The 23149-nt window shown below is 39.4% G+C and overlaps 1 protein-coding gene across 3 annotated transcripts; it reads right to left on the bottom strand.

Annotated features, from left to right (window-relative positions):
* Window positions 1-737: 737 nt before the first annotated feature.
* LOC105691744 (lachesin-like) lies at window positions 738-23136 on the bottom strand. Of its 3 annotated transcripts, none has more exons than XM_012410436.3 (10): window positions 22676-23136; window positions 17350-17441; window positions 11555-11661; window positions 10500-10685; window positions 6518-6601; window positions 4645-4768; window positions 3822-3959; window positions 2412-2531; window positions 1594-1764; window positions 738-1363 (listed from the first exon to the last, which is right to left on the bottom strand). In XM_012410436.3, exons 2-10 carry the CDS (start codon window positions 17417-17419, stop codon window positions 1041-1043), a joined length of 1323 nt encoding a protein of 440 aa, XP_012265859.1. In that variant the 5' UTR covers window positions 17420-17441; window positions 22676-23136; the 3' UTR covers window positions 738-1040. The 3 variants fall into 3 exon arrangements, with proteins under 3 accessions (XP_012265859.1, XP_048512374.1, XP_048512375.1); XM_048656417.1 differs by lacking the exon at window positions 22676-23136 and adding an exon at window positions 19115-19155; XM_048656418.1 differs by lacking the exon at window positions 22676-23136 and adding an exon at window positions 17595-17858.
* Window positions 23137-23149: the final 13 nt, after the last annotated feature.

Genomic DNA, 23149 nt, shown 5'->3' with positions numbered 1-23149 from the left:
ACCCGGCGGGCTTACAACTGCCGCATATCCAACGAAAACCACCCCTATATCAAATAGTTATAGATATAGACTCACAATCTAACTGGGTTCTATGTGTAAGGTTCAAAGCCCGCGCCTCTTCCCACGTATGTATATGTACATACCGTACATATATATGCATTGTATGTACGTATAGGTATGTAAAGGCACATAGCGCGGGGCGTTCTCTCGTGCAAGATCGATTTCAAATTGCCACCGAAATTCCGCCAGACTTTACCCTTAATTAGTTGCCACACACGACAACCTACTTAACACCTGCGCTCTTTTACCATCAACTATTTGCCCTGATCTTGTGCGATAAAATGCCCGCTCTCGAGTCTCGGTAGCTTTTTTTTTTTTTTCTCTTCACGTCAGAATCGTAGAATCGCGGAGTCTTCAAAATTCGTGCCAATTTTTCCTCCTCGTGGAGGACCAGAGGAGAAAAAATTCTGAAACTTTCTCACGCGGTCGCATCTGTGGGTATAATATAAATGTATAAATATCTCATCGATTCTTTTTTTTCAAATCATTTATTCCATTTTTCTTGGCATTCTCTCCGTGACGTTGATTTTTCGTTGATTCGTTTGGTTGTTTTTTTTCTTCTTCCAATTTATTTATTACAACTATAAATGTAGATCATAAGCCACTCACCGGATCCGATACAACTGCAATTTCAGCAGTCACTTGCATAGCGAAAAACGCAATAATATCAATAATAATCTCATTTTTTCTTCAATTTTTATTTATCTCCTCTTTTCTCCTTTCCCTCTCATCTCCTTTTAATTGTCATTCGATAAAAACAAGTCTGGGAAGACGGTCTTCAGTTATTCATTAATATTAACGTTATTATTGTTTTTTTTTGTTTTTTTTTATAATTATCGTATATTTTACGTTATTCATATTTAAATTAACTATTTATATATGTGTGTGTATATCTATATGTATATATGTATACGTATTATTAATTAACATATCAATTTTTTTTACAGATCAATTTGTTTTTTTTTTGGTTTCATTTACTTCTAATGCCAGTCGAACGTTGATAAATGTGCCAAGAGCGTAGCCGATATAATGAAAACGTGTAGAGTTTCGCGATTTCTCGTCGACGAGGCACCCATTGTAAAAGATGGTCGTTTCTTCATTAATTTTATCGAGGGTGTCGAGGTCCAGTAAACGGTTGGATGAGCGGCGGCTTGACCGTAGACCGTATTGTCGATGGGCATGTTTTGTTTAACGATATCCGATTTGTCGAATTCCTCCGAGCCGTAGACGTCCAATTCTTCATCCTCGTCGTAGAAACCACCTGGCCACGATGCCGTCTGAGTTTTTGTCGGACCGGGAATTTCTGTAATAGAATAATAGAAGAAAAAAAGAAAGAAAGACAGAAAGAAAGATGAAAAAAATTCCGACGAGAACGAATAACGAAAAAATCGATGTTACCGCTGCACGGAGAAAATTGGTACGTGAATAAGATAGAGAAAAAGAAGAAGAAAAAAAAAATACCGAAAATAGAATGAAGGAATAAAAAAGAAAAAAAAAAAAAAAACACGGAATATATAAGAATGAAATTCTTACCGTAAAGTCGTATGCTGCTTTCCACTTCGCCGAGTGAATTTTTAGCCACGCATCTGTAAGAACCGACGTCCTGGTGATGAAAGTTTCGAACTGTCAAACTCATTCGAATTTCAAAAGCTGACTTCGCTATAATCTGAACGTCGTGACGGGTGCTTTTGATGATCATAGCACCTAAACAGGGAACATTACCAGCCTTGTAACATCGAAATTTATCATACGTCGTCTATCGCACCACAAAAAACGAAAAAAGGTCACCCTTTTGGGTAAAGGACTGTGAAGGATTTACACTCAAAAATTTGAAAAACCGAGAAAAAAGCACCCCGTTTAAAAAATTATTCGTTTTTTTTTTTTTTGAAAAAGCTGGGATACCTGTTTCGTCTCACATTTTGAAAATTCTCGTTACGGTTACGCGGCCAAATACGACTGCCGCCAGAACTACAGCTGTCAAACTCGTAAGGGTAAACTGCGAAACGATCTGCCAGATACCACTAGACTCTAAACTTTGTCGTACGCCGCGCTATCCCCCCAACTAAGTAAGTAAGTAAGTGAGTAAGTGAGTAAGTAAGTAAGTTGCAAATGTACGAAGATATCAGCTCCGGGCGAACCGTCGCGAAATCTCAGAAGCTTGATAATTAGATGGTATGTTCGGACAAACTTGGCGTATATCCCGTTTAGAAAAAGAAAAACGAAAAAACCCGAAAAAGTCAAAGAATGAAAACGAAAAAATAAACAGATTCGTACGGGGCGGTAGCTTTTAGCGAGCTTGCGGCGTTTTCTTTTCCCTTTTCCCTTTTTTTTTTCTCTTTATTCGTCCTCACCGTTATCCTTTATCCAGTAATTTATGGATTTCGGAGACGCTTCCACGAAACATTCGAGGACAACGTCGGTCCCTAGAGGAGCACCAACCAGTTGATTCGGCACGTGTATCACTGGCGGGACTGAAACGATAAAAGCAAAAAAGAAAGGTTCTGTGTAAATAAAATTTGGCAAAAACTCATGAAATCGGAGAGGGTGCCGAACAGCCGACTGTACGTGTCTCATCTTTCGTTTCTCGCAGTCGTTCGAATCACATCGATCGGCGGGAAATTTTTTTTTCTCAACGCATTAATTAATATCGAATTTCAGAGAAACTGATGAAAAACTGTAAGAAATTAAACGGACGTATCCGTCGACTCGGTTCTCATTTTCTCTTAGGTTTTTTCGCCTGGTTTTTGTTACCGCTTGTTTTGCGGATAGAAATTTACAAGGGATTCAACGCTGAGGGGGATGAAAGGAGGTGGGGGTTCGGGGGGGGGCGGGGGAATTTTAAACGAGATTATTCGACATTTTAGATCTTTGGATTGGCTGGGAGCTCGCGCGTATAATGAGATAAGGTAGATTTGTACACAAAAGTGTCTAGACTCGGTATCTTTTAATATCGGAGTGAAAAGAAAAGGAATCAAAATAAACGAAGAAAGTAATGAGAGAAAAAAAGGAACAGTGATCAACGAACAACAGCGGAGAAACAAAAAAAAGTTTCAGAGAAGTTTATTAACGTTGTGTCATAACTTTTAATTTTGAATCCGAGAGAAAGAAGAGAAAAAGAGAGAAAAAAAAAGAAAAAGAAAAATAAAGAAAATAGAAAATGCTTTGGAAAGCTGAGAATTTGATGACGTTTATTTTTGTACTTGTGTGTGGAAAAAAAAAGAGAAATTTCTCTTTTTCGAATACAATTTACCGGACATTATGAAGAGAGCTCGGAGTCGTTTGTGTATTTTAATCGTCGTAACAAGGTGGGTACAAGTTTTCAAATGAATAAAGAGTAAATGAAACTAAAAGTACGAAACTGAATGAAATTCAAAGCGAGAATGTGTCGCCGTTGTTGCATCGGTGAGGAGTCCGCATGAATAAATTTATTTTCCTTTCGTTCGTCTCTTTTTCGTTTCTCCTCTTTTTTTCTTTCGCTCTCTCGTTCGTTTCCTTTTTCCCGCATAGACACACGTAAAGAGATGAAAAGATGAAAAGATGAAACGCTCGGTACCGACCGCCAACGGATTTACGCTCGCCTACGACGTGTTCCCGTCGTAGGAATAATAAATGAACAAAAAATTATCGAATACGTGAAAATTCCGACGAAACGGTCGGCGGGAAACCGGCAAAGATACCTCGGAGAATCTACCGATTGTCGACGTACGGAATGGGGTAATTTTTAGCTTTTTTCATCTCGTGGCGATCGCAATCAAACTCACAGTGAACGTTGATGATGACCCTTTTACTGACGGTGGGAGGTACGCCGTTGCTGGCTATGCACAAATACGCGCCCATTTCGGCCCGCGAAACTTTGGCTAGTTTTAAAATTTCACCTTCGAAATGCGCCACCGGTATATCTGCAACAGAAATATATCGAGAAAACTTTACCGGGCGGTAATTATTTGTGAAAAACCACGCGCAACGGTAGGACTTACAGGTGGTGCACCGCGTGCACTTAGGAATCAAACGCCTGCATACCTCTTTGGTTAACACTGGCGTTGACCGATGTCATTAATTAAAAAATTCCCCCTTTTACCTTTTTTTTATTTTTTATTTTTTTTGTTCGTCCTTTTTCGCTCTCTTCCTTCGCGATAATATTATATCGTTACATCGCACGGTTTTCCGCGAAGCTTTTCTCGTTTCTCTGTTTCATATATATTTTTCTTTTTGCCTTTTTTTCATCGCAGTTTTCCAGTTTTTACTTCATTCATTTCCGTCGCTGCTATTGGTTTTCTTGTTCTCTCGTTATTATTTATTTATTTGTTTTTTCTTGTCCTCAGAGTTTTCGTTTACCTGCAGCAGCCAGCGCGGCATAGAAATAGAAACAAGTGCTCTCCTCCTATACTGGAACCTTTTCTGTTTGCACTTCGTTGCTTTTCTTAAAACTACAGCTGCCGCTCCCGGTGTTCCCGCTGGCGTTGTTGCTCCCGATGGCGGGTATCGTCCGACTATACGTTACACCTTATACCTTATAACTTCTACCTTATATCCTACGTCTTATAACCTACGTCTAATGCTACATAGGTGAGGGTAGTTACTTACTCCGCGTCTTTTGAACCGGTGTACTACCGACAGAAGGTTCTCGAAGGATTATATCTCGTCCATCCTCCCTGCGCCATATTACTCGCGGGGGTGGCGTCCCTCGGGCTCTACAAGTCAGCTTTACCTAAAAATTTTCACCTTTTTTTACACGTGTCACGGTATAAGAACGTACCATCCATGTCACGTGTACATACGCGTACATGTATCGTTATCATATGTATTATATATATATATGCAAGCGAATTTATACATTTTTCACAAAACTTCGATACCACGTTATGTATCATTTCTTAGTTTTTTTTCGATTCCCATTTCTCCAACACCTTTTGGTTTTTATTACAAATTTTGCGAACATTCCGCGCGGATGGTCTCGAAACCTCGAACACGGAATTCTGAAGTGACGGTTTTCTTTTTTTTTTTCCAATGTACTCGAAATTTCCGTCGAGATTTCGAATCTTTGAAAATCGATGCCCGTTCTTGTTACCCTCAATTATTATCGTTACGATTGTTATTATTATCGTTACGTTTGTTACATGGGGATGAGGATTCGAACGCGGATGTCATATTGCCAGATTTTCTCCGAAAACACGCCGCGCTACGTGTCTCCGTATATTTGAAAAAAAAAAAGAAAAAAAATGACAAAAATATGTTACACATTGAAAGTATGTATGGATATGTGTATGTGCTTCGTACATGTAAATACACACAGTGTTAGAATTTCTTTTTCCGATGACCTATACGGTGCAAAAATGCGCGGGTTGCCGGTGTAGAGCTATGTACAGTGAAGTTCTTTTACACCCGGAAGCACAAAGCATTTTATACCGTTAAAAATTTCTTTTTCTTTCTCTTTTTCTTTCTTTCAGTTCTTTCTTTTTCATTCAATTTTTTTCTTTACTTTCCATTCGTTTTGTATCGCGTTTATATGGAAGGGAAAATCTGGAAACGACGAACAAAACTGCTCGCTCTATACACGGTTCAAATATTGCTCACGAAATTGTCGCATGGAAAATATTTTACACAACTATAAAGTACGACGAATAAAGTATTATATTTATTCAAAAATTCAAATATCGTTTGTAGGTTTCTTGTTTTTTTTTTTTTTTTTTTTCATCTTTGTCGCAGAATTTTTGCACCGTGCGTCGGATTACGAGGTCCGGTGACACGTTAGATTCAACTAAGCGTGCTCGGCGATAAACTGTGGAAAACCAAAAAAAAAATTGAAACGAGAAAAACCACGAGGTTTTTAGAAACAATTCACACCTAATATACCACACCGCGAGAAATTCACCACCTTTTTGACGCGGGAGTTTTCCTTTTTTTTTTTTTTCGCTCTCTTTTTTTTTACTCTTCATTCTTTTCCCATTCCGCTCTCTCGTTTCACGCCTCCTTTTCAATTCTGAAATTTTCTTTTTTTCCTCCTTCCTTTTTCATTTCCTTTTTTATTCGCCGCCTCGTTGTTTTGCTCTTTGTTTTTTTACCTTTTCTCTTTTGGGATATCCTCGTGCAGTCGAAATATTTCAACAGTCGCCGCGCGGTATCGCGTGTTGGAAGAAATTTTCCCTTCTCCACGTACACGTACGTGTATAAATTTTTTATTTCTTATTTTCAACTCATTTCATTATTGTTGTTATCACCTTTTTTTCTCTCCATTATTTTCTTTTCATTCTTATTTTTCGACTCGCGACTTTTCGCATGACTGCGAAAAAATTGTGAAATTTCCCATTTTTTTTTTCCCCCCCCCCCCCTCATAATTTAACGTTATTATTGAATAGGAGGAAAATATTATCGGCAGAGAGGAGAGAAAAAGAATAATTTGTTTAGTCGGAGTTGCAACAGTTGTGGAAATAATTTCAATTGATTTTTCTAGCCTTACCTGACCGCCTTCACCGACCATCACATCCCCCGATGTTTCCTCTTGTACGAAATCCGGGGGTACGACTACGTTGAGGAGACCTGTCTGAAAAATGCATCTGTAAGTTATTCGCGCCCTCAGCGTCATCGGGAAATGACGCTGCAAAATTAGATCTCGTTAAGTTTTCTCCTTCTGTGCAGTCTAGTCGCGAGACCGTCTCGGAGCCTTTTTCTCTTTTTTTTTGGTTTTTTTCATTCCCTCGCTCCCGTCGCTGCTGCTGCCTCTGCTTTTTTTTTTTTTTAGTCCTCTTTCTCGTTATTTTTGGATCTTGAAATTATCTCTTTTTCAATCATAGTTGATACGACGTTTTCGAATTCCACCCTCTTTATTATATTTGATCCGTTTACTTTTTTCTATTTTCTGTCATTTTTTTTTTTTTTTTTTTTTCTTTCTTTCTTTCATTTAACTTTCCTTCCGTTTCATTAAACGAACGGTGAAAAAGAAGCGTTTACTCGTACATACAACGCTAAGATCCTTGAGGTTTCTTTTACTTTGGTAAAAAATGTTGCAGCAGGAGCAGCAGCAGCAGCAGCAACGGCGGTGTTACAACCACCGAGGCAAGACAAGTTGTGTCTTTGAAGTGCACTTGGCAAAAGTACTTGCCAAGTGGATTTCTCTAGTACAGTAGGTACCAAAGACTTTGGCCTAGGTGGGGCTCTTCTTCTTCCTACATTTAATTCCACCTCATTCTACCCCTATTAACGTTGCGCCCGGTACACCCCTAACAATATGCCCTATCTATGTACACGATATACATAAACCTTCGTACATATATATACATGTATTATGTATATGTACTCGCGACAATCGTACACCACAGCTGCAGACGTTCATCGAAGTGCATAACGTAATTTCACGTTGTGTAAAATGCGGGAAGAGGGTGAAAAGGGAAGAAGAGAGAAGAGAGAAAAAAAAAAAACAGGAAAAGGATACGTATACCGTAATAAAAAATGAAAATAAATCCACCGGTAACATCGCTGCACAAGGGCGGAAAAAAAAAATAAATAAAACAAAGGAGAACGAAAAAAGGAAACATAAAAAGGAATAAGAGGATGAAAATCCCACCTGCATCTCCTCCTTTTTGAAGGAGAGGTCGCGCTTACATTTGGTTCGGAGGAAAGAGGAGGATAAAAATATAGGACGAGCAGGAGGAGGGGGGGAGAGGAGGGAGAGGAGGGAGAGGGAGCATCCTACAGCCAATAGCCTCTGACCGAGGCGTGAGATGTGCAGTAAAGGCACAAAGAAGGAAGAAACCTGAAACATCGAGGATTAAGAGAGCTGGGAAAAGAACTATGGATAGGATACTATACAGGGCAGAAAATTCTCTGAGCGTGAATTCGCGCGGATAAAAAGGGAACTTCTGTCTCGAGGGGATTCCCTGTGCCCTCCTCGCGAGTGTTCCTGTAAATCGTGAGACGTACGTACGTACCACCTATGCATGCACGTACAACTACGTAACGAGGACGGGGATGAAACGATGACGCGACGCGTAACGGGACGACGATATCCTGCAGCGAAGGTACCCCTCAACTCGCGAGGAAAATGAGAGAGTTTTCTTTTCTCTAAATTGAAGGTAGCCATCCAGAGCTGTTATCGGTTTTTCTACCTTTTTTTTAACGTAAAAGAAAAAAAAGGAACGAATCTCTCTATTATATGTTACCGAGAAACTTGTAAACCTATCACACGAAAAAAGGTTTAATTTGGAAAAAATTATTTCACCGAGAGCTTCCATTTTTTTTCTTTTCTGTGACTTTCTTTTTCTCTCGAGTCACTCCGTTTTATTCCAGCAGTAGTTGCGAGCTTACTTAGCTTTACTTCGAAAGGGTGGCAGGAGACCGCCGCCAATCATAGCGCGAAAAGGTTAAGGGGGCTGCTTTTTAGGTTTGTGTAGGATAAGGAAGAAGTCGAAGAGGCTGCTCACGTATAGGTATACAGAAGCTAAAAAGCTGCGGCAAGCTCGCTTCTTTTTTCCTTTCTATTTTCTTTCTCTCGCTCCTCGTTTTTCCACGGCTTCTTTTAAAGAAGGGTGAAAAACAAAAAAAACAAAGAAAAAAAAAAACGTAAAAAACGTAAAAAAGTAAGTAAAAAACAAACGGGTAAAAAATAACCGACTGTTATGATGCGATTAAAAATCGATTTGAAGGCGTAACCCGCGAGGCACTCCGACGACCTTCCCGACTCGATTTAACCACTTCAAGACCGTCCGGAGTGTCGACTATTCAACTCGATGAAATGTCGCTGAAATTTTCGACCGAAAAATTGCGATGAGAAATGAAACGAAGAACGAAGGGACGAGAGGATAATAAAAAAAGAAAGAAAAACAAAAAAGAAAATGTGTGGAATGAAATCTGTACGCCGTTTAGAGAAAATGGCGGTACAGCTTTGCACGGAAATTCAGTGAAAACGGAGATCAGGACCAAGCACATTTCGCAACAGATGCGCTGCGCTTGCAGCAGCAGCAGCAGCAGCAGCTCTCCTCATCCTCCTCCGTTCGTTCGTTTCACAGTCCATCAATAGCGTATCGTTCATCTGTCATGAATACAAACTTCAAGCGTTTTCCATCCCCCTTCTATATGCATTTTATCGGCTCGATATTACGTATCGGTATGTAGGCTACATATTTTATAAGCTACCTAGTAGACAAGACTGCAACCTTCGACTTTACAATATATATCCACGTGTAACGTCGTGGAATATATTACAATATATCTATTGTCACACTTCTCGCTCCAACGAATATCGCATAACAGGTACACGATCTACATACCTGTACACACGTGTGACAAGTGTGTGTCGAAAAATTAGGAACAAACGTTAACGTTGTCTTTATTTATTTATTTATTTTTTTTTGTCAAATTTTCAACGAAAACCCAAAGATGGTTTTACGTATATACTGAACAGAAAATTTTAACGTATGTAACATATGTGCGTAGGGGGAGGGGGTTTGTACATAGTGGAAAAGGGCGAAGAAACACCTTATGTAACGTTGGAGCGTAGAGCATTACCTAGGGTAACCTACGAGGTCGATTACTTCGTAACGTTTGGGTAATTCATTCGTTACCTATGTGCACATACGGGTGTGTGTGCGTGCGTGTGTGTGTGTACGTCGGATACATAATGTACGTATATACGAGGGCGGTGGTGAGTTTGGGCAAGGCGCGAGAGATAGTGTAAATTTCCGATATCTCAGCGAACCGACTCTGTACGGGGAACGGTCGTTCGCCGTATTTACCTGTATCGTTAACATCTACGTACGCGAGACCGGGGGGGGGGGATACGTGTATTTCGTATGTACGTAGGACGAGAAATTAGACGCAGGAAAAATCGTTTGTAGAGAAAATTGTGTGAAAACGTAGAAAAGAAGCTAGCACCGAAAATAGCGGAGTGTACGTAGCGGAGCGAAGGGGAGTCAACGATGGTCGCGGTGGACCGTGAAATGATGAATAAGTAAGCGGAGTTGGACGGCCGCCTTGGCTTCGTTGGACGCGATATCGAAAAATTAAATGAACGCGTCGACCGATTAATCTCGCCCGTACGTTCGATCCGGAATCTAATATACGACGACGCATTGAACGGACGCTGAATAAACGAATTACGAAAATTGAAAGAGAGAAACAATGAGGAAAAAATCGAAATACTTTATTTCACGTGGATTACAACGTTTGTGGAAAAAATAAATAAACGCGCGTCGGTTCATCCCCTACTTTTTTCTGGATGTGTTGCGGATAGGTGTAGACGGGGGAAGGGGTTGGGATGGGGCGGGACGGGACGGAGAACGTCGGTTCGTTGTTAAACGGCGCTAAAGCGTCGTTAAGCGTCGTTAGGCGTCGTTAAATCTTATTAAGCGTTATTGAATGTTATTAGTACATTAGGTAGGTATACCTGGTATCGCGTGTATTCGCGTGTGCCTCCGTGTAGGTGTAACATAACATTCGTGGTTTACCTGGCTTTTCATCGGATCCGTATTGACTTGACACATGTAGAGACCCCCGTCCTCTATCTGCACACCCTTTATGTGGAGGCTCCAAGTTGAATGATCACCGTGCGATACGGATATGCGAGGATTATGCGTTATCACGTGATCGTGAATCGCTTGGATCGCTTTGGTATCCGCTTTCACCCAACCGACCTGTAACACGTACGTCATAACCATATCGTACCTCTCTCTATTACGTGTTACGTATATTTTAACTATTTTTTTTTGGTCCGCAAAGTCCTAAAATTCGCCGTTTCGGTTTATTGTTAGCCGATAATCCGAGATTAGGGAGCCCGAAGGGGGAGAGAAAAGAAACGGTGGTCCGATCGGTGACTCGGCATTGCTGTAGATCTACTTCCGTTTTTGGGGGTTACGTCCTTTCGACGGTACGGCGATATTCGGGTCCGCGAACGACTCGAGTTCAGAGAAATGTCCGAAGTCGTGAGCTCAATGAAAACGACCATTAGGTGTTCCATCTTGGGGCGTAACTAGCGGACCGGAAACTGGAGGACCATCCCGTAGGAAGGGAGGAAGAGTTCGGAGCAAGGTAGTCGAAGACCAACAAACCCGGTCCCCGCAAATTGTAACCGTTCGGGGCAAAGCTACGTAACGTGTATATCTCTGGTGTAACGCCGGTCCGTTTATGCGAAGGAATAATCCGACGGTTATATGGAACTATAACTGGAAAACGACGTGACGAACTGGATCCCCTTCGCACCCCCCTTCCCGTTGTCGATTGTTTCGCAATTCCTCTTTAACAGTTGGAGCGGTGCGAAACCAGCCCCTGCGCGTTGCCGCCCCCGGAAACGTCCATATTCATGAACGTTCGAATGATATCTAAACTTTGTTCGACAACCCGATGATGGGAATTCCACGATTTCGAAGTGACTACGACAAAGCACAATCCCGGATCCTTTCGTCGCTTAATCAGGTGAAACCGAAAACGCGAGAGCAGAAGCGTTCAAGTATTTTATTTTATTTTGTTTTTTTTTTTCAATTTGTTTATCATACTCTTCGCTCACCCTGTATCCTCCCAGGTAACCAACGTGACATGTGAATGTTGCATCCCTGCCAACCGATACGGTAACATTTGTTATGGGTGCCAAAAATTCCGGCTGAAAAGCTCCTCCTGAAACAAAAAATAGAAAATGATTTGAATGCGTTAATTGATTTAATGATTTAAACCAGTATTTGAACGAAAAGGATAGCGTTATTTGATACACATTGATTGAAATCCTTTTCTGAAAAGGTAATCGAGGATGATTGATCGATCGATTCCATGAGTAGATGATTTTGGCTTTCAGATTTGGATTTCGGAGCCGATTATACGTGAGATTACTCTTGAAGAATCAGAAAAAAAATCGATTTTTGGGTCGAAAGTAAAGTAGTTTAAAAATTGATCGTATTACACTTTTCTGACGTATTTTGACCCCAGAAATCCGAATCTGAAAGAAAATTTGACCTATCTCTAAAATTGACTAAGTTATCGCCAATTTTCAGCTTTTTGGGGTCAAAAATTAAAAATTAATTTTTTGGTCTATCTTCATGTAATTTGAGCTCAGGAATACGAATCCGGAAGAAAAATTGAACTATCTATAAAAATGATCGAGTTATCGCCGAATTATCGCATTTTTTGGCATAAATTTGAGGATATCTCGAAGGGAAAAAATCGTAGCTCAATTTGGACAACGGATTCGTGTTCCTGAGGTCAAAATACGTAAGAAAAGTGCCATACGATCAATTTTGGAAAATAAAAATTTTCGCCCAAAATTTGAGATTTTTCCAAGGGGTACCCCTTACGATTTTTTCAAATTTTGGCCAAAATTTTTTATTTTTTTAAATTGATCGTATGGCACTTTTCTTATGTATTTTGACCTCAGGAACACGAATCCGTTGTCCAAATTCAGCTACGATTTTTTCCCTTCGAGATATCCTCAAATTTATGCTAAAAAATGCCTAAAAACGGCGATAACTCGATTAATTTTATAGATAGATCAATTTTTCTTTCAGATTTAGATTGCTGAGCTCAAATTACATTAATATAGATTAAAAAATCAATTTTTTATTTTTGACCCCAAAAAGCTGAAAATTGGCGATAACTCGGTCAATTTTAGAGATAGATCAATTTTTCTTCCAGATTCGGATTCCTGAGGTCAAAATACGTAAGAAAAGCATATTAAACTCAATTAAAACAATGATTTATTTTTGGCTCAAAAACCGAATTTTTTTTTTGGTTCTTCAAGAGTAATCTCACAAACAATCAACTGAGGAATCCAAATCTGAAAGCCAAATTGGTCTATCTATAAAATTGATCGAGTTATCGCCAATTTTTCGCTTAAATTAAAACGACGAATGAAACCAAATGCGGCGCGCCCCTCCGCGTTCCGGACCGGAGTAGATAAATGAAAGAATGACAGGGAGGAAAAGTTTTTACTCAAGTTTAAAGCAGACTCATGTCAGAGCTCGCCGGTGAAGGGGTCTGACGTGTGCGGATGTTACGCAGGTGGTTTAGCGCTGGGACGGCAGCCAAGTGGCGGCGACTGGCCGGACCGTCTGACCACTTCGTTGCCGTTACTACTGCCTGTACTCGTCGCGCTCCGCACCACTCCGGGCGATTCACTTCGCTCACTTTCCCTCTCTCGTACCATAACGCGTCACGGGTAAAACAACGCGGTTTTCTTCCCTATTGTTTCCCCCTTGACTCTCCTCTTTTTTCTCCTCTATTTTTCTTCCCCCTCATCCCATTAAATTACCTTATCCGAACTCAAATGTATCGGGAAATTCGATACACCGCGTCAACGTAATTTTATACACAGTGTTTTACTTCGTCGATACTTTTCTCCTCTTATTCGGTTCCTTCGATTTTGTCCCGTTTTCTCTCCTCCCGCTTCGTATCGACTCCGTTCTACATTCGGAAAAACGATCGGAGATCTGTTTTCTCGTGAAATTCGTATATAAATAGCCGTTAGTCCAAATAATTTCGAACTACTCAATTTCATTTTTAGCTAAAAAACTCTCCCCCCCCCTGGGATCACGTCTTTTTACAGGAGGATAATATCCTCCGGTATATCCTCTCTTTATCCCCTTTTTTCCCCCCCCATCTCTTTCTATTTCGGTTATTTTTCGTCATCTCTTTCTTTTTTCTGATAATTTTCAAACTCGCAGATATCACTGCACCTGCACCTCCGTTACGCCTACGAACGGATGCTGCTGCAATTTCTTTTTTTTTTCTCTCCCTTTTTGTCGATCGGGCAATCGAGTGTAATAGACAACGAAATAAAAAAAGAGAGAGAGAGAGAGAGAGAGGGGGGTGGAAAAAAGGAAGCACGTCGAAGAGACGAAAAAAACTTTTTAAACCAAAGGGACGGGGAGGTTCGTTTATTCGACGAGATTTTCCCTACTGAAATGAGATACAGCGTATTTTTGTCGGGATGTTCGTTTTTCCGAAATTCTTATTATAATTGTTATTATACGGGGATGTTTATTATACACGTGGATTAAGTGAAATGTATAAACGTTTCTTCTAATACCGTAAGAAAGCGAGTTCAAGACTCGGAGAGACCTGTCGTCACCCCGGTGAGACGGAGGGTTTAAGGCGATTATCACCGTGGGACCAGAAACAACCCTTGACGCGCCGCTTCCGAAAAGTCCCCGTGAAAACGATCTATATATTTTATTTCGATGATATTCGTTGAGATGAAAATCCAATTTACACGTACAAGAATCACGCCGTTTGCCTTTTTTTCATTTTTCATTTTTTTTTTTTGGTTTTTAACGTTTCTCCGACTCCGACATAACGACTGAAAAGAGAATCGAAAAACGAATCAACGGTTACGAAATTATTCCATCTCCGGCTCGTACATCAGATTTTCTTACCTGTTTTCTTCTCTCTCTCTCTCTCTCTCTCTCTCTCTCTCTCTCTCTCTATCTTTTTTAAATAAATTTATGTAAACCGAAAATTTTCTAGACTGTCAACGTTGACAAATAGTTTTGCACAGCAGTGTGGATCGTACGATGTGATTTTAATTTGACGCTACAAGATTATCCTCACTAGCGGTATATATGTACATAGATATATATATATACTCCGGGTACACGAAACCTATGCATATATACAGTTGCATACATCATCTTTCCATATAATTTTCAAAGTTTTTTTTTTCATTTTTTTTTAGTTTTTCTTCTGACTTTGTTGACTCTATTTTCTAATATTTTTTCGTCTCTCTTCGTTTATCCAACCCCCCGTGAAAGTGACTTCGTATCGATTCCGCGTACGGTAGATAATAAGCAGACGATCGATGACCTGTTTAACGTACGTATCGAGTTAATCTTATCTCGGTTCTAGATCACATTGATTTTTCTAAAATCCGATCAGTTTTTGACCCGTCGTTCGGTTAATTTTCGTACGGTTTGTTTCCGTTTCTGCTATTTTCCTTCGAATCGTCATCGCCGCAGCTTTTACGCATTCGCACGGGTATAAAATTCACTCGTCCATTTACGCTCCGCGTGTAAACGGATGAGGTGAGTAAATATTAAATTTCGTAGCTACACGCGCACGACGTACATACGAACGTACGTACATATGTAATGCAAAGCGTGGGAACGGGATCAAAAATATAACAGCTGATGATGGGGATCGCCGTACGCAGTGCAAGCTCCGTTCTTTCCTGTCATTTTTACTCCTCCCTTTCGCGCCTTCCTCATTTTCGGTCTCCAAATTGCCCAATCTCGTCTCTCTCTCTCTCTCTCTTTTTTTTTCTTCTTGTCTTTTGAGTTTTGATATTATTTTTTTTTTTCGCGCACACACGGCAGCTTCCCGTACGTCCCCGCGTAACCGTCCGTCCCCGCCCAATGCGACGCGTGAATTATACGGCCAGATCTTTCGCTGATAATTTGCGATCGGTAATTAAAGCCCGGTTTGCGAATGACGTCTCGACACATGACGTTTCGGTAAATAGATACGGCTGGTGGTGTACGCGTAACGTACACGTGTCGCGATATAGATTATCCACTTCACCCTTACGCAATCGGATCCGTCGTTACGTACAGCGATTGCATACAGCGCGTAAAATGCATAGGTACGCGTGCATTTTGCGATATGTATGTATGTATGCGACTGCGTGCGCGTACGCACACCTATGCGGATATGTATCTACGTAGGGTGTGTGTAATTGCGTACGTGACTGAAGTGCGAAAATAGGTTGATTCGATAATCGGCATTCTCTATGTATCACGCGTCTATGTAACCCCACGCGTCCGATTACATATGTATATATCCATGATATTCCGGTGTCAATATTTATCGTACATACATATTTACATGTTGCACGTTGCAGTTGTGCAATTACGCGTCACCGTGTACCTATGTGCATTCGCTTATTTATTCGCGTGTCCGCACACCTATGTACAGGTTACGCGTTTAAGCCATCAAAATTCGATACAACGTCGTCGCAACGTCTGCGTGTAATTCATTATAATTTTATTATAAATTCGAATGAAATTTTTTCCTGACCCTTCGAAAGCACATAGGTATATCCCCACGATATACGTACATTTCGGTTGTCAGTTTTACTGTCAGAGGGTAAAAGTTTTATAAGAACGAAAGGGAAAGAGGGAAAAATTTTTTTTTCTCTCCCTCTCTTCCTTTCGAATTAAATCAGGAAAAAAGAGAATCAAAAACTTTCGACGGGGCGGGGGGGGGCGAAGAGCGCATTGATCAGATTTTTCTACTTTTGCCGCCGATGCAACGGTGTAGGGCGGTAAAGCTTCGGGTTTTCGTGTGTCTGCCGGGTAGATGTGTGCGTGTCCTGAAATATATGTACGTAGACTGGGAGTTTATAGAAATATTTTCGAGCACAATGATCATTTGTCAAACGTCAGTGTACGGGCGTATCTATACTCGCGTATAACGCGACCGGTTGGGTAACCTCCCTGAAAAAGAGCTGGAAAAGAAGAAACGGAAAAAACGAGAAAATTGAATGAAAATAAAAATACCAAAAAACGAAAACAGAGCTAAAAGAAGGGAAGAAAAGTGAGGGGGGTACTGTATGACGCGAGGGTTGAGAAAAATAGAACCTCCGGAGAGGCTGGGGTGAAAACTGCAACAAAAAAAGTCAAAGTATCCCACCTTATTTATATCCTTGTACTTTTATACACCCAACTCATCTGCGGTATCGCGACGTTTCAAATGCAACGAACCCGATTAATCGAATAATTACAATCAATAATAAGATTCATTGGAAGTTGAGTTTTTTTTTTTTTGTTGTCGTTTGTTTGTTCTTTCATTCCCTCTGGTTTATTCAAACGCTAATTATCGATGAAAATAATTATCTTATCACACTTCGTGGTATACGCTATTTTTTTTTTTTTTTTCTTTCAATCTAATTGAATTTCTATTTTCACAAGTGCGATAAAGAGCATCTCAAAAGAGCAGAGGAAAAAAAATTCATATCGAATCGCTCGAATTATGTATAGAATTTTTTTTCACCATCTTCTCATCCTATTTTCCATTAACATCGTATAATGAAGTTTTTTTTTTTATTTTGTTGTTTTTTTCTTCCATTCGTTTCGCTGCATTGGAATAAACCTCCTTACATTATAAATACACGTAATTAAGATTCGACGCGATAAATTATTGAATACACGAAGATGAATGAAAAACTGTGAGTAAGAATTGAAAAAAGATGAGAAGAAAAAACGAAAATAGAAAAACAGTTTATACGTGATTGAGTGAGCCCAGTTTCTTTTTACTTTTTTCTTTCAATCGTCACATTCACCATACATTCGTAACGAACACTTATTCGTATGATTTACTCACCGAAGTTATTTTTAGGGTAGATCAGCAGCGTTATCAATATCACGATCAGTCCCTTCTTTCTGTCCACCATTTTGTTCCAGTCATCGGTTAAGCTGAAAAAAGTAGGAAACAAAAAAAATTAAAACTCGCGACGACTGAGCTGAAGAAATTTGTTCCCGTTTTCAATTTTTCTTAGCTTTTTATTTTTTGTTTTTTTTTTATCGGTAAACTGGGAGGCAGGGGTTCGAAAAAAGGAATTAACTCACTTAGAACAACGTTTGTTTCCACAGTTTTGATCATCATACTTTTCAGAAATATGGAGGGTACAAGTATATGGGTAAAAAGAGGGTGGATTGTTGTTGACTGATGAAAGATATATTAAGAGAATGCAAAGATAAAAGATTGGCGACCCCCCATCCCCCTCACTCTCCTTCGCAACCCCCTTCCCCCGAACTCCGAAAACCCCTAAAACCCAAGAGCAGCTGCTGCTACTCCTGCTGCCGTTGCTGCTTCTGGTATAGGACCACACAATTGACAGTGATTAATCTACCAAAAAGTATTATACCAATATTTTAAAAACTTATTTATATTCTTGTACATGTGTGTATACGCACGTATATGAATATCGTGTATGGGTTGTACATACGGTACACGTATATACGTACGAAAATTTTTTTCTCTTCTTCTTTTCTTCCTGTTTCTCATATACCTGCACACCGTATTACATCAAATCTCAAACGTCTTCTTTGTACCACCGATTTATTCTTGCTTTTTTTTACATTTTCGTTTCTCTCTCTTTTTCTTATTTTGTCATCTTATTATTTTTATATTTTCTCTCAAGATGCTTGCACAGCTACTGCTGCTGCTCTTACGGTGTAGAGTGCTCGGTACGATACGGGAACTCGTTTTCAATTTTTCATTTTATTTTATCAATTTTCCCTTCCTTCCTTTTTTTCTCTCCTGGTTCTCTTCACATGATCTAGATTCGTAATTTCTTAATCTCTTCGTTTCATTGTCTTTTCAATTCTTTTCTATAATAACGTCTCTAATTGTTTCATTCTTACACGCAGGTGTGATGTGCATACCTTGTATCTTCCGGATATCGCAAATTGTGCAGCGCAAGATGTGTTTTAATTTCGTTAATGAAGATTTCAAATTATTCCATCTAACCGAGTGGTCTTCGCGCTATTCACACACATTCTCGTTCGATTTTCATTTCGTTCTATTTTTTTTTTTTTTTCCTTTTTCGTTTTTTTTCGTCCACTCGTTCAGCTTGTTCCGATTCTACTCGGATCGTATCTCGATGAAAACGCATCAAGTGTATGGAAAAATAAAAAAAGGAACTTTGTCGAAAACCTTTTTTTTATATACCCACGTACAAATATTTTCCATTTCATCATTGATCATATTAAAATTCAACGATTTCATCGACTTTCTTTCGATTGGTTTTTTCTACTTTGTTTCTTTTTTTTCTTCTTTTTTTTGGTTTGGTTTCTTTTCTCTTTCCCTCCTCGTCACTCGATTCCACCCCCGTACACGTGGGCGTAATGAATTTATGCACGTGAAGCGGGGGAAGGGGGAAACGTTTGGAAACGGCGTTAGACGCGCGGAGTGGAGATAAAACGTTGAAATCTGAGCGACATCCGACCGTTTTGACTGGAGGCGTCTAGCGCATAGCTCGGTAACCATCGGAGGTATATTTATATGTATGTATGTACATATATAAACACCTGCGCTTACACCTATATACATACTTTGCAGACAGGCTAAGCAGCAGCTGTCTTACCAGGTCGTCCGTCTCGGATTCTGCATTCTAACGTCTAACTTTCAGCAACTGCACGTCAGAGATCCGGGTTAACTTCTGGTATAGTGTCTCATCCAGGAATGGATTTCACGTTTCAAACGTACAAAGTACGACGGTGTGCCGGGCTACAACCCCCCCGCCTCTATTAAGTAATTGAAAAAAAAAAATTAAAAATAAAATGACCCACTCGAAAATATTCATCCGCGAAATTCCATACGAATTTCGAAGATGCGCGTACTGCATTTTATCGGGAATCCTTTGATTATTTTGAAACGTTATTTTTCGAAAATAACAAGCGTAAATGATTTCTTTCTTTTTTTTCTCGGATCGTTTTTGATCTGGGAAAAATTGGGGGGAATCTTCGAATTGGGTAGATTTTTGGAAAGAATCTTTTGAAAAAAGGAAAAAAAAAAAAGGCAACGTATCGTGTGGCACGTTACACACATTACAGTATACGAAGGACTTTGGCTGAGTGAGGGTGACGTGATTTTTCAAAGGATTACCGAAAGCCGGTCTCTCTATTCGTCACTGTTTTAATATGATAAAACTAGAAAAGTAGTCTGAGGGGCAGGTAGAACAAAAAAGTGAATGATAAAAACAGCATGAGAAAAAAAGTAAAACTAACGCGAGCTCAATGTGGGGGCTAGTTAGTTCGACGGGGAAAATAAGGCGGCCGATCGCCAGTTTCTGGCTAATTATATAATAAAAACCTGATAATCGGGTATATATATGTACTTTGCATCTATGTGCGAGTACATATGTACGCGCAGATCAAACGATGGTCGAGTTGTTAGAGCGGTATTACCTAGACGGATCGTCTTTCTGGTGCTTCAGAGGCAAATATTATATCACAAAAGGTAAAAAGGTACGGTTAGTTTTTCTCCTTCGATCCTCGCGCACAGTAATTAGTAGAATTATTTTATTCCATTTTCTTTCTTTTCCATTTTTTTTTAGTACTTTTCTCTTCTACTTTACCGCCAGAGCTTTCCCCTACCTTCTCTTTCTTTCCTTTTTTTTCTTTTTGTTTTTCGTTCTGGTTTCGAATCCAGGTAAAAAAGAAATTGGGGAAAACTGGAAAAAAAGAAGCACTCATTTTGTCATTCAACGACGATTACGTTTTACACTATTTTTCTACATCGGACGATAAAGAATAAAGTTCGATAAATATATTTAACGCGTATTGATTGAAAACTAATATTAATGGGAGTGTGGGAAAAAGTTTTTTCGAACTTTCGGCGTGCCGGCATATAACAAGGATGTGAGGAATGGCAGTGAAACAAAATTTTCTTCTCAGTTTTTCATTTTTCGTTTTTCGTTTTTTTTCTCTTTTTTCATTTTCTTCTCACTCTGGAAGAATCATTGACGAGATTTATATCGCGAGTTTTCTAAATAAGAATTATTGTAATCGCATTGGTGGGGTTGAAATTTTTTTTTTTTCTCCCCTTTGGGAACATTGCCGCTAAAAGGGAGGTGTAATAAAATGTAAAAGTTTTATTTCGAAAAACGAATTCGTTCGAGAAGCGAAAAAAAAATTGACGAAAATCATTCGACGAATCGGACGCGTCCGCACCGAGTGCATATGCGATGCGGGGTAATTAAAAAGGGTTTTGTAAATTTTTGAAAATATTCGAAATATCCGAACCTGTCGGGCGTTACCTGCGACAGCGACAGCGCGTTTCGCACGGAGGGAATCCGATCGTGGCCCAACGAAAAATGGAGGAGTGAGGGAAAAAAACGGTGATTCGAAAAAAAAAGGGATCGGTTTTTAGCCATCAGTTTCTAACCGCGATTCTACAGCAAAACGACATCCACTTCGCGTCACGTCTACCCTACCCCCCTTCTGGATTCAAACTCCCGAGGATCTTGGCGATCGCTTCGTTGATTTCAGCTGAGGACACTTTATCCGCAACTGTTATCCATTCGTCTTTTTCAGAAAACGAGTTTGTAAATCGGTCCTTCTTATACTGCAGTTACTCAAAGCTCCCCCCCTTTACCCACCTCAACCCTTCCCGCATACACCGACCTTGTACCGATCCGATTTGGTTCAACCTCCTCCGCGAAGGATAGGAAAAAACTTTTTTTTTCTATCAGAACGTCATGTGAAAAAATTTAAACAACGACGATTGATCGATAATGTTTTTTTTTTCTTATACATTTCGAATGCGGTTCCCCAGTTAAAATTACGCACATCATTTTCTCTCGTTTCTTCGAAGAGTTTTGGTTTTCATTTTTGCGTTTCCATTTTTGTTCTCCGCATTTTTCTTTCCACTTGTTCTTTTTTTTCGTACGTCGTCCGTTTTACATTTTGACTTTACGTATATATACGTGTACCGTATATATTTATGTATAATATATGCTGGCGTTCTCCGTCAACTGTATACACGTATCATCGTACATATGTGTAGACAGATGTGTATATATGTAAGAAATACGGTGACACGATATGATGTGATACGATGTGATATGATATGATACTGAACCACGAGTTACAGAGAAAGATGACCTGGTATATAAGTTTATATACAACGTAACGTGATTTATGTACAAAAAATAACCCCCTGAAATTTTCGGGACACGGGTGGACTTTTGCCGTACATACGTGTAACGCGTTGATACGGAGGAAAAATGTACGTACGTATTTCTTTTTTCTTTTTTTTTTCGGTTTAAAATGTGAAATTCCGGTGATGTAAAGTGGTGAAATTATTTCTCACGCCCGCATCGTATCACAGCAAAAAATTAAAATGCACGTTTCTTTTTTTGATTAGAAAAATGGGAAAATTACAGAGAGAATGTGATTTTCTTATTCCTTTTATTCTCGTTACTGTACTCGCGTATTAAATTTAACTTGAGGAAGTAAAAGAAAAACGTGTAAATTTTATCGTGATTTTGTGTAATAAATTCGGTGTGATTAATTATTTTTCGATACATTAAACGGCGTTTTGAAAAAAAAAAGAATCGTAAAGTTTAATGCATTCTCTTTTCGGACTTTTTTTTTTCTCGTCCCTTTCTTTTCGGTCGATCCGTCTATCTTACGGGGTATAAGGTCTGACGTTTAGATGCACTTTTGGCTACGTGACAATTCTCAAAACAGAACGAAACACTTTTTCGCGTTGCACGTATATTTTTTCGCCTATATGTACAACGTATGTATCGCGTACATGAATTTATTTTATGTACGTATAATATAATGTACATGTAATTTAGATGCACTTCAATCTCACACAATCACTTATTTTCACTTCGCTTTCAATTCGCCGGAAAGAAACAGAAACAAATAAAAAAAAAAAACAACATTTCGAGATAAAGAAAAAACTTTTCTCTTCGAAAACCGGGGGGATAAAAGTTTTCGGGAAGAAATTAGAGCTCGTTATATTTAACGTCAAATAATGAAACAGAACGAGCGATGGAGACGCGAATAAAATCGGCATTTTTTCTGTCGGTTTCCTCGTTCAAAAATTGCCCATTCTACTCCATCGTTCGACTTGGTTTTTTTTTTTTTTGATTTTTTTCGTATCTCGGTTACGGAAATTCAGAGAAACTTACATGTCGAGGTTCTGAGATCTCTGTAACGATCATTTCAGTTCAGATCATGCGACGAAGATATGTAATCCAGTCGTTGAATTCCGAGTTCCGAATTGAGAGAAAAAAAACAAACTTTGTGAACAAAAAAAAAGGAAAAAAAACCGTCACGCGAAAAACTACCTCATCAAAAAATGCGTACTTTATCAATTCAACAACGATTCGTCGTGCTTTATCTCTATGACGTATGCAAATTCGCACGTGTGTTTCGAAAAAAGTGTTTTCGCTTTTCTATTCCGTTTCTCGTTCGTTCCTATTCTTTTTTTTTTCGCTCTTTTCTATTTTAATTTTTTTCTTCTTTTCTCGTTTGTTCGTTTGGAAGAAAAAAAAAAAAACGGACAATTTTCTTTATCGCAGGTAACTCGGCGCACGTGACTCTAACGTGATTCCATCGGAGTTTGAACGGTGCGTGTGCATTGGGATTCGCCGGTTGACTGT

This window comes from Athalia rosae, chromosome 6, assembly GCF_917208135.1.
Source record: "Athalia rosae chromosome 6, iyAthRosa1.1, whole genome shotgun sequence".
NCBI classification, from domain to species: domain Eukaryota; kingdom Metazoa; phylum Arthropoda; class Insecta; order Hymenoptera; family Athaliidae; genus Athalia; species Athalia rosae.
This window is presented reverse-complemented; position numbering and strand designations above follow the sequence as displayed.